General features: G+C 40.5%; 1 protein-coding gene across 6 annotated transcripts in view; it reads right to left on the bottom strand.

The window, feature by feature from the left end:
* The window catches only part of SH3RF2 (SH3 domain containing ring finger 2), a 145,585-nt gene that overhangs the window by 58,324 nt on the left and 69,392 nt on the right, over window positions 1–17,869 (bottom strand). For all 6 annotated transcript variants that reach the window (XM_055112745.2, XM_063604663.1, XM_034960717.3 and 3 more), the window contains exon 5: window positions 9,808–10,122. In XM_055112745.2, coding sequence (XP_054968720.1) covers window positions 9,808–10,122 — 315 coding nt within the window. The remainder of the gene's footprint in view (window positions 1–9,807; window positions 10,123–17,869) is intronic.

The following is a 17,869-nucleotide window of genomic DNA, read 5'->3' as shown; positions in this document are numbered from 1 at the left end:
TGTTATTTGCCATAAAAAGGAAGGAGTACTAATACATACTGCAACATGAGTAAACCTAAAAACATATTCAGCGAAAGAAACCAGCCACAAAGATCCAAATATTCGAATACTGTGTGCTTCCACTTATAGAAAACATCCAGAATAGGCAAATCTATAAAGACAGAAAGTAACTTAATGGTTTCCTAGGGCTGGGGTTAAAGGAAATGGTGGTTTGGGAGGTGATGGCTAAGAGGTGTGGGATTTCTTTTTGGAGTAAAGGAAATGTTTAAAATTGACTATGGTGATGAATGCTCAACTGTGTGAATATATTAAAAGCCATTGAATTGTACACTTAAAAAAACTCAAACCAAACTAAAAAACAAGTACTTAGTACTGCCTATGAAGTATTCTTGACAAAAAATTGAGCCCGAAGCTTTCAAGCCTCTAGTTCTATCAGCTTACAGAAAGTATGGGGGAGGCCAGGCTCAGTGGCTCACACCTGTAATCCCAGTACTTTGGGAGGCCGAGGCGGGTGGATTACTTGAGTCCGGGAGTCTGAGACCAGCCTGGCCAACATGGTGAAACCCTGTTTCTACTAACAATACAAAAATTAGGCAGGTGTGGTGGTGCATGCCTTTAATCCCACCTTCTTGGATGGCTGAGGTGGGAGGACCACTTGAACCTGGGAGGCGGAGGTTGCAGTGAGCCAAGATCACGCCACTACACTCCAGCCTGGGTGGCAGAGTGAGACTCTGTCTAAAAAAAGAAAAAAGAAAAAAAGAATGTATGGGCTAGAGAGGAATGTATTATCACTGCAAAAATGCAACCAGTAATATCCAGAATTTGGAAAATTCAAAAGGGCAAGTGACTTCGTTTTTTTTAATGTATAGATGGTTAAGGGAGAAGGAGGGATGTGTAGAATAAAGAAATTTAAGAGCCATATTAACTCAATGCAATGTGTTTACTTCATTTTGTTCCCATTTGAACAAACACTAAGAACATTCATAAGGCAAATATAAAAATTTGAACACTGAATATTTAATGTTTTTAAGGAACTGTGTGTGTGTGTGTGTGTGTGTGTGTGTGTTTTAGACAGAGCCTTGCTCTGTGTCACTCAGGCTGCAGTGCACTGGCAAGATCTCGGCTCACTGCAACCTCCGCCTCCTGGTTCAAGCCATTCTCCTGCCTCAGCTTCCCAATAGCTGGGACTACAGGCATGCGCCATCACACCTGGCTAATTTTTGTATTTTTAGTAGAGACGGGGTTTCTCCATGTTGGCCAGGCTGGTCTTGAACTCCTGACCTCAAGTATCTGCCTGCCTCAGCCACCCAAAGTGCTGGGATTACAGGCATGAGCCACCATGCCTGGCCTGTTGTTCATTTTTTAGTGTGTGATAATGGAATCATGGTTATGTTAAAAATATTTTTAAAGAGACACTTGCTGACATTTTTCTGGACGAAATGATATGATGTCTGGACTTTGCTTTAAAATAATCCAAGAGGCAAGGTGGGCAGATCACTTGAGTCAGGAGTTTAAGACAAACCTGGCCAACATGGTGAAACCTAGTCTGTCTTCATAATACAAAAATTAGCTGGGCGTGGTGGTGCACACCTGTAGTCCCAACTACTTGGGAGGCTGAGGCAGGAGAATCGCTTGAACCTGGGAGGCAGAGGTTGCAATGAGCCAAGATCGTGCCACTGCACTTCAGCTGGGGCAACAGAGTGAGACTTTATCTAAAATAAATAAATAAATAAATAAATTAACCGAAGAGGGGAGCAGGTGAATGAAAGGAGATATATCTGAAATAAGATTGGCCCATTAGTGGATAATTGCTGAGACTAGCTGATGTGTACATGAGGGTTCATTATACTATTCTTTCAACTTTCAAATACATTTGAAATTTTCTTTTATAAAAAGTCCAAAAAATAACAGGATAGGGATTGAAGAGCAATCCAGCAACTGATTGCTAAGACATTTTGACTGCTAAAAAGTTTTAAAATAACAACAATAACAAAAGTGGTAGCCAAGCACTTTATATTCACTTTTTATTTTTGATCTTCCCAATAACCTTGTGAGTCAGAGGTTAATTCTCATTTTTTGGTGGGAAACAAGCTCAGTATTGATTGGTCCTACATCCCACCATGGGCTGGGGAAGAGGTGCCTGGGTCTAAGGCTGCCATGGTTTCTCCTGTACAACACTGTATCTCTGGGTGGCTCATGACAATTCTTTACCCAGGGGGCTCTGGCAAAATAGAGAGAGAGGTGGGAGGCCTTCTGGTCCTTTCTTGCTTTCAGCCACCTGCCTGTGAAACCCTGCTAAGGACTTAACTGGTAATTTACGTGAAAGTTTAAGGGGTTATCTTTACCCAGTGGGTACATTTTCAAAAATTTAACAAACACATTTCAGACACTCAGTAGGCCCCATAAAAGGCACTATGGGGGCAGATAATGATAACATGGGACAGAGCAGTTGGAGGGGATAGGTGTTCATCTAATGGTGCCTCCTCTCTTTTCTACCCACAACTCTTTCGGAATGCTCAGTGAGTTCTGGAGTGCTCTGACAACATCACTTATGAGTATGAATTTGTTGAGTGAAAATTGTAAAATAAAAGAAATATTTATCTTGGGAGATATCATCATAAGACTATAAACATAGGGTTAATTTATCTCTGTAAATTACCTCAAGAAGGAAGATTAGCTAAGAATCTTAAATATAAATTTGAACTGGGAGGGTGTCCAAAGGAAAAAATATATATATTAGTGCTAAGTAAACCATTTCTCATGGCAGCCCTGAGAACCATAGAGTTGGGTTGTGACTCCTATGAAAGACAGTGACGAAGGAGCACCCTGGGAGAAGATCTGGACTTATAATAGTTCAAGCTCCCAGAAACTACTTTATTCAGACTATTTCAAATATGGGGCTAAAAGGACAGTCAGCTTTATAGACCTCAGAATTCCCCAAGGCTCGTGACAGCTCATCTTCCCAGATGAGGAGCCCAGGAAAGACGCTTGGACTTGTCATTATCATCCTGGCATAGGATGGAGGACAGTGGAGGAAGGAATTACATTCCTTACGCTGACTTAAGTGACCCCCACCTTTTTCTCTCTCTCTTGCCTTTTTTGTTCTAGGTAATCAGAAGAGGGGTTTGGAAACTCAAGAGCACATAAGTGAACAAAACATCAAGCCTGCTCTTAAAAGTTTTTCAATCTTACGCATGTTGGTAAGATATATATGTGGTATTTATAGTGTAAAGAGGGTGTTATGTGTTCTAATATATATGTTACAACACAAGTATAAACAATGTGCTGTGAATACAAGAGAGATATATATGAGAGAAATAATTCTGTGGAGGAGCAGTGGCAAGAGCTTCCTTGAAAAACAATATGCTTACAGGGCCTTGGGGTATGGATATGAGTGCAACAGGTGAATGCAACAAAAATAAATTCCAGAAGGAACAGCAATTATTTATTCAAAAAACATTTGTTCATTGCCCAGAATAATGCAGGCATTGTGCTGGGTACAAGGACAAAAAGCAAAGAGGTGGCCTAGTACATGGTGTGCATATAGGAATGTACACACACACTGTACTTTTATGTGTATGCACGTGTGTGTGTCAGCAGACCTGGGAGACCAGGAAGTGAACTGTAGCCAGATCATGGAGAGTCTAGAATATCATACTAAAATCTCACTTAGGGAAGGGAGCACAGGTCTGCCCTCAAGTCTGGACCCTGTTTCTACCCTTGAGACGTTGTGCAAATTACTTAATCTTTTTGGGAATTCCTAGCCAGCACAGTCAGGCAAGAGAAAGAAATAAAGGGCATCCAAATTAGAAAAGAAGAAGTCAAACTATCTCTGTTTGCTGATGATCTTATACCTAGAAAACCCTAAAGATTCCTCCAAAAGACTCCTAGATGTATCAATGAATTCAGTAGTCTCAGGTCACAAAATCGATGTACACAAATCAGCAGCATCGCTATACACCAACAACAAACAAGCTGAGAATCAAATAAAGAACTCAATCCCTTTTACAATAGCTATTAAAAAAAATTCAAAAATATTTAAAAAAATATACTTAACCAAGGAGGTGAAAGATCTCTACAAGGAGAACTACAAAACACTGTTGAAAGAAATAATAAATGACACAAACAAATGGAAATACGTTCCATGTTCATAGATTGGAAGAAACAATATCGTGAAATGACCATACCACTCAAAGTAATCTACAGATTCAATACAATTTCTATCAAAATACTAACATCATTTTTCACAGAAGCAATCCTAAAATTCATATAGAACCAAAAAAGAGCCCAAATAGTCAAAGCAATTCTAAACAAAAAGAAAAAATCTGGAGGCATCACATTACCTGACTTCAAATTATATTACAAGTCTATAGTAACCACAATAGCATGGTACTGGTATAAAAGTAGGCACATAGACCAATGGAATAGAATAGAGAACCCAGAAATAAAGCCAAACACTTTTAAACAAATGATTTTTGACAAAGCACCCAAAAACCTAAACTGGGGAAAGGACATCCTATTTAATAAATGGTGTTGGGAAAACGGAATAGCCACATGCAGAAGAATGAAACTGAATCCTTACCTCTCACCATATACCAAAGTTAACTCAAGATGGATTAAAGACTTAAATCTAAGACCCGAAACCATAAAAAATCTAGAAGAAAACCTAGAAAAACTCTTCTGGACATGGGCCTAGGCAAAGAATTTATGACTAAGACCACAAAAGCAAATGCAACAAAGACAAAAATAAATAAATGAAACCTAAGTAAAATAAAAAGCTTCTGCACAGCAGAAGAAATAATCATCAGAGTAAACAGAAACCTACAGAATAGAAGAAAATATTTGCAAACTATGCATTTGACAAAGGACTAATATCCAGAATCTACAAGGAACTCAAATCAGTAAGAAAAAAGCAAACAATCCCATTAAAAAGTGGGCTAAAGAAGATACACAAGATATATAAGCAGCCAACAAACATATAAAAAATGCTCAATATCACTAATTATCAGGGAAATGCAAGTTAAAACCACAATAAGATACCACCTTATCCAAGTCAGAATGACTGTTATTAAACAGTAAAAAAACAGTCGATGTTGGCATGGATGTGGTGAAAAGGGAGCGCTTAAACACTGCTGGTGGAAATTTAAATTAGTATAACCTCTATAGAAAACAGTATGGAGCTCTCTCAAAGAACTAAAAGTAGATCTACCATTTGATCCCACTACTGGGCATCTACCCAAAGGACAAGAAGTCATTATAACAAAAAGACAACTGCATGCATATGTTTATCACAACACAATTCACAATTGCAAAGATACGGAATCAACTGTTGAGTGGATAAAGAAAATGTGGTGTGTGTGTGTGTGGGTGTGTATATATCTATATATAGATATATAGATATACATACATACATACATATACCATGGAATACTACTCAGCCATAAAAAAGAATAAAATAATATCTTGTGCAACAACTTGGATGGAACTGGAGGCTATAATCCTAAGTGAAATAACTCAGGAATGGAAAACCAATATTGCATGTTCTCACTAAGTGGGAGATAAACTATGGGTATGAAAAGGCATACAGAGTGGTATAATGGAAATGGGAGACTCAAAGAAGAGAGGGAGGGTGAGGGTGGTTAAGGGAAGAAAAATTATCTATTGGATACAATGGAGGCTACTCCGGTGATGGGTACATTAAAATCTCAGACTTCACCACTATACAATTCATCCATGTAACCAAAAACCACTTGTACCCCTAAAGCTACTGAAATGAAAAAATTAAAATTAAAAAAAGACTAAGAAAAATACCTAATCTTTCACTCCCAGAGTTTTCCCGTTTGGTAAAATGAGCATACCAATACCTACTCTGAACAGTTTTGAGGACAGTCATATGTTTGTAAATCACTTATTATAGTTTCTGGCTTTTTGTGATCACTCAATAATGGGATCCATTAATGGTTTGGGGAAGAGAAGTGGCTGAAGGGATTTGGGTTTGCAAGAGGTCACTATGAAGCCAAGACTGGAAGTATGGATGGGGTTGGGAGGGATTGGGCAGGGTGAGGCAAAGTGATTGAGTGTGGGCTCTAGGAGGCCAGTGAGGAGGCTGGAGCAATAGTCTAGGCAAGAGATGAGGACCCAAACTAAGGCAGTGAAATGGAATGGGCAACAGCAATAACTATTTAGGTGGCACAATGAGCTTACTGATTAGCTGAATGTAGGAGGTGAGGGAAAAAGAGCTTTCTAGTTGCATAGCAGTTCTGCTACCCTGGATCTGTGATACAGAAGGAGGGAGGCTTAAGGAGTAGGGCTGAAGGATTGGCAGTGGGACAGCGATGGGGAGGGGGAGGGGAAGGGGAGAAAGAAGGCATATTGAGGAGCAGAACCTCTTAGGAAAACAAGAATGCTTCACTGCTCTGTGAGTGTGGGAGGCAGAGGGCGAGCAGGCTCCACATCCTGAACCAAGTCAATTTTAGAATCTCCAGGGAGGGCCCTGCACATGTGACTTTCCCCAAAGAGGCATTTCTGAAGGACTTCTTTCTAACTTGTGTCATGTGCAGTTGATTTTCTTTGTCTCCAGGACTCTCCCAGAGGCCAACTGCATTGGTTTCAATCCACCCACTTAACTTCCTCCACTGCAGTTTTCCACAGAACTTACTCAGTATCTTCAGGTCTAATCCTGAATTGTTTTCGAGTGCCATTGTTTTTAGTCCGTAGTTGCAGTTCATCTGTGAGGTCATTTCCTGATGCTCTACCCAGAAGTTTCAAGTGGTTTCCCACAGGTAGAAAGACACAATGACAAAGGGGAAAAAATATTCCTGGCTCTGGCTTCTCATTATGAAAAGGAAGAAAATGCTACCCCTCGGGGTTTGAGACTTGAGGGACAATCCAAGACTTGTCTCTACCACAGGAGGAGAATGAGGCAGCAGCTTATTCTTGGTGCCATCAGCACCATACACAATGTTTGGACACAACTGGTAGTTCATAAAGAAACAAAGTGATAGTAAATGGAAGCCTTTTTCAGGTGCAAAAGACTTAGGACAAATTCTTTACTGAGGGGGTGGGTGGAGAAGAAAATGCTGGAAGGCCTTAGCATTCAAAAGGAGTCAAGTGAAGACAACCAAGAAAAGGGAGGCTGCAGACATCCAGGATAAACTACATTGGCAGAATGTTGCCTAATGTGGTCTTGGTTGACAGCATAGTGTAGTGACAAGAGCTTATGTTCTAGAATTAGACAATTCTAAATTCAATCCAGACTCTTTACTAAATTACACGAACTTGGCTTAATCATTTTTCTTTTGGGGACTTAATTACCTTGCTATAAAGTGTTGATAATACCTCCCCTACAAAGGCTCTTATTACAGTTTTAGAATGGAGGGGAGGCTTAGGAGACTGAGAGTAAAAGGAGACTTTTCTATCAGAGGATATCACTGTATCTATTTATCTATCTATCTATTTATCTATGTATCAATCATCTATCCATCCATCCATCCATCCATCCATCCATCTATCCATCTATCCATCTACCTACCTACCTACTTATAGATCCATCCGTCTCATATTAGTTTCAGTAAAGTTTGAGGTTATATTACTCTTCTTGCTTTGGTAGTAGAATCTCCAGTACTCACTATGGTTACTAGCACATTGTAAGCATTCAACAGATGTTTATTGGCTGGAAGATTTACACTAATCTGTAATCTTTCTTTAGGAAATTAATTCTTTCTCAAGTCTTCCCTAAGTATATGTCACCACCACCTGCCCAGATATTTACGTTAAAAGTCTTGATTCCTTGATTTATTGAGCACCTGCTAGGGTCTAGGCACCATGTGGGTTGCTGGAGTGGGGAAGGTAGGGGGAGTGTGATGAGCCAGACCCAACCACAGCTCTCAAGAATGTTAGAGAAAAGGGAAGAACTTGCCATTTGTTCAACTTTCTGCTCATCATTAGATATAAGTCATAAGTGGGCCATTTCGAGTGTGTTTTTACAACCTTTGGACAAACATGTAGAAATACTTATAATCCACAGCCATCTGAATGGAGAAAAGGCTGCTGTGAAGTAGTTCCCTGGTCATCGGATGTGTGAATGCAATGCCATACTGTGGAATTCTCACTATTTGTGAAAACTACGAAGGAATAATACTTGTTTTGAATCCTACTAAGCTTCTCCCACTCTAGTCCAGCCTCCGTAGATGACATAAATGCCCAGAATAAGAATTTTAAAAGCACACAGAAAATGACTCTTGGTTAAATCTTTTGCGAAGCCAACTTAGAGCTGAGTGAGCTAGCTTATTTCCACTGAGTGTGGGCTGCACTTTATATATCTATGACTATATATAAAGAATCGTTTCAAAAAATTCTGTGACTCTTTGGCTTAATTGTGAGTCACAAGGCTCCCATTTTAGAGTGTGTGTGTGTGTGTGAAGGAGAACTTTGGGCATAAAGCATCTATTAATATGTACTTGTAAAGAAGTGCAGTGTGTATGTAGAAAGTTTTATAGTTTTTGTTAAAGCAAGGGGAGTGAAATGGAGGAGAAAGAGAAAGTGTGTATGTGTGTGCGCATGCATGTGGTGCAGTTGGTGGGCAGAATTACATGAGCAGCCAACTTCTTAGCAACCCAGACAGTGGTATAAGATATGAAGTGTTGTAGGAGGTGATTGTTTTCCTTTCAGAATAGCACACAGGTCTTTGAGGAGCCCTTGACTTTCTCTTTCCTCCTTGTCTTGTTAAAAAGGGATTAGAGTCCAATTAAGCCTTTTAATCCCAAGGTAGAAATTCATGTTTAAAAACAAAATTTACAGCTCCTTAAAAAAAAGAAAAAACACATCAGTACAAGTTGAGTTTTGTCCTTTCAAGTTGCCACCTGCATGGTCTCAAAGAGTGTTTTCAGCTGAATACCCAACATGCAGCTCTTCTTAATTACTTTGCCTCATACCTCCACTCCTTCATCTTTTAAAGTACCCTTCAACCTAAATAGCCATATGCTGCTAGAAATACTTCAGCTTCTGGATTGCCACGACCACCCCTAGGCGTCTTCAGTTGGCAACACAGTGCCCAGGGTTAACAATAGTATTAAGAGGCGACACTTATTGGATGCTTAGTATATGGTGGGTATCATGGTGCTAGTCACTTTACATGCATTATCTTATTAGGTACTCCATCTGGAAACACCCAGGGCTGGCGTCACCGGTTTGTGCCTTGCATAGCCACACAGGGCTCTTTGCTTGGTTTAATGCTCTGCTGTTCCCATCTTGAAATTCTTGATCATTTTTGAGCAAAGGACTTGTATTTTCATTTTGGACTGGGTCCTATAAATATAGGTAACCAGTCCTGAGAACATTCAATAACCCATAGTTTCTTTTCGTTTCTTTTGCTTTCTTTCCATCTGATGTCTAATACATTGCCAGAGGATGGGATATTGAATCTCAGATTGTGATGCCAAAACACTCTCGAGAAAATAGGTGCCATCATCTCCTTAGAGGGAAGTTCTCTAAGGGACAGGAACGATATCATGGCACTCAGCAAGGGAAAGAAAAGTATCCATGAGAATTTGGATAAGTTGTTTAACCCCTCTAAACCTAAGTTCCCTCAACTGTAAAATGGGGATAATAGTAATAACACCTAACTCACAGGCTGTTCAAGGATGAAATAAAATGTATACAATTCTAACATGGAATACATATGGCATTAGTTACTAGTAGGGCATTCTTGGTGCTTAGCAAGTATTAAACATCATATATTGGTTGTGACATGGTATGAATCACTTGCCCAACTCCAAAGTGCCCTCATCCCAGGCGTTTCTTCCCTACCTGTCCCACACAGCTGGAAGGAACGTCTGCTTTCTCCATGGGCTGGGTGATCACAGAGGGGTTGCTGGAACTGATGAGCACTGGGGTGCTGATCTCTACCATATGGCGCCCTGAAGGAGAATGGACCATCCGGTTGAGAGTGTTCAAGGCTGTTGTGATGGAAAATTGCCCAGGCACCTTCCTCCTGGACCCTGGGCCCCTACGGAGGGTAGACGTGTTGCCTCTGGAGGACGAGGACACCAGGGACAGGTTTTTTGTGCGGGATGACTGGCGACCTTTGTTCTTCTCTAGAAGGTGTCTTGCGGTGAGGTTTGGCTGAAAAGACAAAAGGCCCAATGAGAAGTTTGTCTTCCTGATCTAATGTGAGTAGCCAGTTCCTACCCACGTACATCTGAAGCCAGGTCAGGTGCCACCTCCTCAGTCACTGGCTCAGATGCTCATTCCTTGGTGAGCACAGTAACAGCTTCCATCTTTTATCAATGCATCCTCATGACTTTGCTCTATTAATGCATTCTCATAACTTTCCTGCAAGGTAAGTATTACTCTTTTACTGAGGTCCAAAGGGGATAAAAATAAGCCATGATGCTCTTCCCTGGCTGAGAGTATTCTTCCTTTACCCATTTTCCCCAGTCATTTCTGGCTGTTTTCACCTAGTGGACTTCTCCCCTCTTCCTTTAGCCATCCTGGAATCCCCTGCTGGGTTGGCCACTTGTCCTTCCTGGTGCTCCCAGCAGCCCCTGTGCTTCCCAATCATTGTATTTTTCCACTCCAAACTGCAATCCTTTACTTGCCTTTCCCCCACTAGTCCATTAGCTATCTGGGTTGCAGGGACCTTCTACACATGATTCTCTCCTGTACCCAAGAGTAGATGCTTAGTGTTTGTGGAATAATGAGTGAATGAAGTTGCTCAAGTTCATACATTTCATAAGTGTTTGAGCCAGAATGTAAGTGCATTCAGGACCCTGAATCCTTATGCTAAGACTGACTTTTACTACTTCCTTTAAATATGTTCATGTAATCACCATTCTTCCTTGTTCTATATCTCTTAGTCAGTGATGTATTGGTAAATCAGCTGTCAAAAAAAAAGTAACAAGAAAGAAAGAAAGAAAACAAATCCCTGATTTGTGGAGTTTTTCAAGCCACCAATGGCGAAACAACTGGCTGGGAAAATTCCTGAAAATGTAACAACCAGCTATTGTGATCTAGTTCCAGCCAACTCCAGTACACCACTGTGTTATGTCTGTCTTCCCCACCGTATAGGTCCATTCTCACAAGCAATATATCATAATATTTTGAGTACCCTACTCACTGACGGCCCCTGTGGGTTCATTTCCTTTGGAAATCTGAAACACGTTGACAAACAAGAGTTAGTGCAATAACTCTTAAATTTTAGGATGATTACCTAAATTTTCATTTTTATAATTGTTACCAGTTGCCCTCTAAAACTGTATCTCATTCTAATTTAGAAATCCAACCAAGACTAAACCAGGAAGAAGTTGAATCCCTGAATAGACCAATAACAGGCTCTGAAATTGAGGCAATAATTAATAGCCTACCAACCAAGAAAAGTCCAGGACGAGACAGATTCACAGCCGAATTCTACCAGAGGTACAAGGAGGAGCTGGTACCATTCCTTCTGAAACTATTCCAATCAATAGAAAAAGAGGGAATCCTCCCTAACTCATTTTATGAGGCCAGCATCATCCTGATACCAAAGCCTGGCAGAGACACAACAAACAAAGAGAATTTTAGACCAATATCCCTGATGAACATCGATGCAAAAATCCTCAATAAAATACTGGCAAACCAAATCCAGCAGCACACCAAAAAGCTTATCCACCATCATCAAGTGCAAGGCTGGTTCAACATACGCAAATCAATAAATGTAATCCAGCATATAAACAGAACCAAAGACAAAAACCACATGATTATCTCAATAGATGCAGAAAAGGCCTTTGACAAAATTCAACAGCCCTTCATGCTAAAAACTCTCAATAAATTAGGTATTGATGGGACGTATCTCAAAACAATAAGAGCTATTTATGACAAACCCACAGCCAATATCATACTGAATGGGCAAAAACTGGAAGCATTGCCTTTAAAAACTGGCACAAGACAGGGATGCCCTCTGTCACCACTCCTATTTAACATAGTGTTGGAAGTTCTGGCCAGGGCAATCAGGCAGGAGAAAGAAATAAAGGGTATTCAATTAGGAAAAGAGGAAGTCAAATCGTCCCTGTTTGCAGATGACATGATTGTATATTTAGAAAACCCCATCGTCTCAGCCCAAAATCTCCTTAAGCTGATAAGCAACTTCAGCAAAGTCTCAGGATACAAAATCAATGTGCAAAAATCACAAGCATTCTTATACACCAATAACAGACAAACAGAGAGCCAAATCATGAGCGAACTCCCATTCACAATTGCTTCAAAGAGAATAAAATACCTAGGAATCCAACTTGCAAGAGATGTGAAGGACTTCTTCAAGGAGAACTACAAACCGCTGCTCAACAAAATAAAAGAGGACACAAACAGATGGAAGAACATTCCATGCTCATGGATAGGAAGAATCAATATTGTGAAAATGGCCAATACTGCCCAAGGTAATTTATAGATTCATTGCCATCCCCATCAAGCTACCAATGACTTTCTTCACAGAATTCTTAAAAACTACTGTAAAGTTCCTATGGAACCAAAAAAGAGCCCACACTGCCAAGTCAATCCTAAGCGAAAAGAACAAAGCTGGAGGCATCATGCTACCTGACTTCAAACTATACTACAAGGCTACAGTAACCAAAACAGTATGGTACTGGTACCTAAACAGAGATATAGACCAATGGAACACAACAGAGGCCTCAGAAGTAACACCACACATCTACAACCATCTGATCTTTGACAAACCTGACAAAAACAAGCAATGGGGAAATGATTCCCTATTTAATAAATGGTGCTGGGAAAACTGGCTAGCCATATGTAGAAAGCTGAAACTGGATCCCTTCCTTACACCTTATACAAAAATTAATTCAAGATGGATTAGAGACTTAAATGTTAGACCTAAAACCATAAAAGACCTAGAAGAAAACCTAGGCAATACCATTGAGGACATAGGCATGGGCAAGGACTTCATGTCTAAAACACCAAAAGCAATAGCAACAAAAGCCAAAATTGACAAATGGGATCTAATTAAACTAAAGAGCTTCTGCACAGCAAAAGAAACTGCCATCAGAGTGAACAGGAAACCTACAGAATGGGAGACAATTTTTGCAATCTACTCATCTGACAAAGGGCTAATATACAGAATCTACAATGAACTCAAACAAATTTACAAGAAAAAAACAAACAACCCCATCAACAAGTGGGTGAAGGATATGAACATACACTTCTCAAAAGAAGACATTTATGCAGCAAAAAGACACATGAAAAAATGCTCATCATCACTGGACATCAGAGAAATGCAAATCAAAACCACAATGAGATACCATCTCACACCAGTTAGAATGGCAATCATTAAAAAGTCAGGAAACAACAGGTGCTGGAGAGGATGGGGAGAAATAGGAACACTTTTACACTGTTGGTGGGACTGTAAACTAGTTCAACCATTGTGGAAGACAGTGTGGCGATTCCCCAAGGATCTAGAACTAGAAATACCATTTGACCCAGCCATCCCATTACTGGGTATATACCCAAAGGATTATAAAGACACATGCACACGTATGTTTATTGTGGCACTATTCACAATAGCAAAGACTTGGAACCAATCCAAATGTCCATCACTGATAGACTGGATTCAGAAAATGTGGCACATACACACCATGGAATACTATGCAGCCATAAAAAAGGATGAGTTCATGCCCTTTGTAGGGACATGGATGAAGCTGGAAACCATCATTCTCAGCAAACTATGGCAAGGACAAAAAACCAAACACCGCATATTCTCACTCACAGGTGGGAATTGAACAATGAGAACACTTGGACACAGGAAGGGGAACATCACACACTGGGGCCTGTCGTGGGGTGGGGGGAGTGGGGAGGGATAGCATTAGGAGATATACCTAATGTAAATGACGAGTTAATGGGTGCAGCACATCAACATGCCACTTGTATACATATGTAACAAACCTGCACGTTGTGCACATGTACCCTAGAACTTAAAGTATAATAAAAAAAGAAGAAAATAGCTGAGATAGAAAATTTTATTGAATGTGGCTTTTGTTGAGGAATAAAGTTCTTAAAAAGAAAATTTTAAAGAAGACGTGGTTCTTGCTTCAAGAAGCTTATAATATTGTGAAAAACTCATTAAGTAGGGGAATGAGCATTATTATGTCCATTTTAAAAATCAGGAGGCCAAGGCCTGGAAGGGGTGACTTATAAATGACAGAGCCAGCGTGTAAACAACTAGACAAGAAAACATAATATAGTTACAAGGGCTCTGACGTGATAGAGAGTGATTGGGGGAGGCAGCCACTTTAAATTAGGGGGTCGAGGAAGATCTGCTGAGAAGGTGGCATTTAAGCTGAAACAACAAATGTCAAGAAGGAGCTAGCTATGTGAAAATGGAGGTAAGAATATGCCTGGAAGAGGCACCATAAGCTACTGTGAAAGTCCTAAAGAGGGAAAGAGCTCAGCTTGCTTGAGAAAAAGACAGAAGAAAGAAACAGAGAGAAGGCTGGAACAGAGCATGTATGGAGAAGGTGATAAAAGAGGCCACAGAGACAGGCAGGGGCCAGATCACAAGAGCCTGGGAAGCTTCCATTTTATTCTACATATAATAGGAAGTCTTTGGCAGGACTTAGGTAGAGGAGTGATATGATCTGATTTATGCTTTTAAAAGCTCATGCTACTGTTTGGCAGTGTCTTAGAAAGTTAAACATATACTTAGCATCTGACCCAGCAATTCCACTCCTAAGTAATCACCTAAGAGAAATGAAAACTTGTGCCCACTCAAAAACCAGTAATCAAATGTTTATAGCAGCTTTATGCATAGTTGCCAACAACTGGAAAACAACTCCAATGTCTTTCACGAGGTGAATGAACAAACTCTGGCACATCTATACAATGGAATACTACTCTGCATCAAAAAGGAATGAACTACTGATACATGAAACAGCATGAGTAATCCCAAATGCTTTATGCAAAATGAAAGAAGCCAGACTCAAAAAGCTACATTCTGTATGATTCCATTTATATGACATTCTGGAAAAAGAAAACTACAGGAGCAGAAAACAGATTGGTGGTTGCCAGCACTTATGAGTTGGGGAAGAAATTGACTATAAAGGGGAAGCATGAGAAATTTCAGGGCAGACTATTGGAACTCTCCTATGTCTTGATTGTGGTGTGGTTAAGCAATTTTACGTACTTATTAAAATTTATAGAACTGGATGTTAAAAAGAGTAAATTTTACTGTATGTAAATAAAAAAAGAAATAAAAAGCTCGTTTCGGCTGCTATTTAGAAGTGCCAGAACAGAAGTAGGGGGACCAATTAGGAAGTTATTGAAATTGTTTAGGCAAGCTCTGATGGCAGCTTGAACTAGGAACAATGACTTAGAGGCCCCAGGACACCTGCCCCTCCATTGTTCACACAGTAAAAGGGCAATATACACTCTGAATTGAATGAGTAAAGTTCTTTATACAGCCATTCTTGGCTATAATGAAGTAAGTTAATTTTTTCTGCTTCCACCTAATTGTTCTGTCCCCAGGTGAGTACCACCGTCAGCTTTTCTAACATTAACACTGACACAGGGCTCCGGGAGACTCTGCGTCTGCCCTGTCCTCTGCCAACATGATTAATAGCTCTGCTGGGGAAGAATTGCAGGTCTCTTAGATTTGCACCCACTCATTTGAAACAATATTGTTGAGGCTCATTGGGCTGAGCAAAGTTCATATAACCCAGGCAGGCTCCATTGGAGGAGTCCTGATAAGAATGAGCATAGGCTCAGCCTTTGTTTTATCACCTTTTAATGCAGGTGCAATTCAATAAGTGAAATGATACATTAACAAGAAAAATCCTGTTTATGCCAAACACACACAAACATGCACACATACACACATCATGCTCATAAGAAAGCCTCCCTTCCTTCCAATTGCTTTCCACGGCACTGGTAATTCAAAGTTTATTTAAAGAGTTCTCAGCAAGTGCTAGTCTTAATGAAATGACTGGAGTCAAAATTTAAGTGCTGCTTTAAAAAGCACAATTTAGATTTCAGGTAATTTTTGAAAATCAGGTTTCCAGATTAGAGCAACCGCTTAATTATCTTTTTCCCCTCCGAGCAATTAGGAGAACAAATGAAGCACTGGCTAGTTTAATGACAATCTTGATGGTTCTTGTACTCACTAATTTTAGAGGTGAAGTGGCAGGAAAGTGTATCCAAATGAATAATCATTAAATGGAGAAGTTTTGGGAAATGGGTTTCAGAAATGGGTAATAAGATGACTGGTGCCTTCCCCCCCAGCCCAGACTTATGAAGAAGAATCTCAAGATAATGCAGGAGACCAGGCAACCATTTCCATAAATACTTAAGCACCTCATATGGGTCCAATGAGGTAATAATTGCAGCTGACGTCTGTCCTTGGAGAGTCAACCATTTACTGAATCATCCTAACTTCCGCTCCTACCCAGCAGATGGCTCTGCCACTGACCTATGTCCATAAATCAAGAAGTGGGGCTGTCCTTGAACACTTCTCTTCTCTATGCCTGCCTCTGTCAATCCCAAAGTCCTGTGGATTCTACCTGCTGAAAGTTCCATGAACCTATGGGTCGAATCCACAGTCATCTAACTGGGCAATGCAGGGGCCTCCTAACTCTACTTTCTGCTTTTTTCTCCCTCCTCTTCAAATCGTTCCTCCCACTGCAGCCAGGGCAGTCTTTAAGAAATCCAAACCTGGTCACTTAAAAACCTTTCAATGGCTTCTGTTGGCTTTTGGGTCGAATCCACACTTCTTATGATATGGCAGAGGCAATGATACCCAGTGTTTCACGTGTTCCCTTATACTTCTCAGCTGACTTGACATCACATCAGGCTATGTGACTGGTTCAGGCTAATGGGCTGTGAGTGGAAGTGACAAGTGTCACTTCTGAAACGAGGCATTTAGTTGGTGATACAACTCACTCTTTTTCATGTGTCCCTACTGTGGAAACTAGGAAGCCCACATGTTCTAGATGATGCAGCTACCAGATGGCCCAACCCTATTAGTTTGGGTTCCTGAGTGACTACGTGAGCAGAGCCCCTCATCACTCTGCACTGAACATGGAATGTAGGTGAGGAATAACATTTTCTTTGTTAAGCCACTGAGACTTTGGTGCTGTTTATTGCCACGGCATAACCTAGCCTATCCTGACTATACAGGATGGTTTACGAAGTCCTCTGTGATCTGTCTTCCATTTACTTCCCTGTCTTCACTTTTTGTTCCTCTTTCACTCTCTAGGCTCCAGCTCTGGTACTTCCTTTTTCCCCTGGCTACACCACATTTCCTCATCCTGCAGGACTTTTGCACATTCTACCTCCATTATCTAAAATGCTCTCTGTCAGATCTTGGCATAAGTGGCATTTGCTGACCTTCTGCCCTGGTAAGTTGCATATCATAACTCCCTAATAGTTTTTACTACTTCAGTCTTTTTTTTTACTTTTTTGAGATAGGGTCTTGCTCTGTTGTCTAGTCTAGAGTATAGTGGCACAATCACGGCTCACTGTAGCCACGACCTCCTAGGCTCAAATGATTCTCCTGCCTCAGCCTCCGGAGTAGCTGGGAACGTTGTGGGCCACCATGCCTGGATAGTTTTTAAATTTTCTGTAGAGATGGGAGTCTCACTATGTTGCCCAAGCTGGTCTCAATCTCTTGGGCTCAAGCAATCCTTCTGCCTTAGCCCCCAATGTGTTGGGATTACAGCCATGAGCGACTACACTTGGCTACTTCAGTCTTTATGTGATTCAACACACTTGCAATTACTGGAATACTTTCTGAATTTATAGTCTCTGAGAATAGGGACCCATGTTTGTCTTGTGTCTTTAGAACTAGGCACAGGTCCTGGCATAGCAGGCACTCAATGAAAAATTAGTGAATAAT

The sequence above is a fragment of the Pan paniscus genome, chromosome 4 (genome assembly GCF_029289425.2).
Source record: "Pan paniscus chromosome 4, NHGRI_mPanPan1-v2.0_pri, whole genome shotgun sequence".
Classification (NCBI taxonomy): Eukaryota; Metazoa; Chordata; class Mammalia; order Primates; family Hominidae; genus Pan; species Pan paniscus.
Note: the sequence above shows the minus strand (reverse complement) of the source record. Positions and strands in the feature narration are given on the sequence as shown.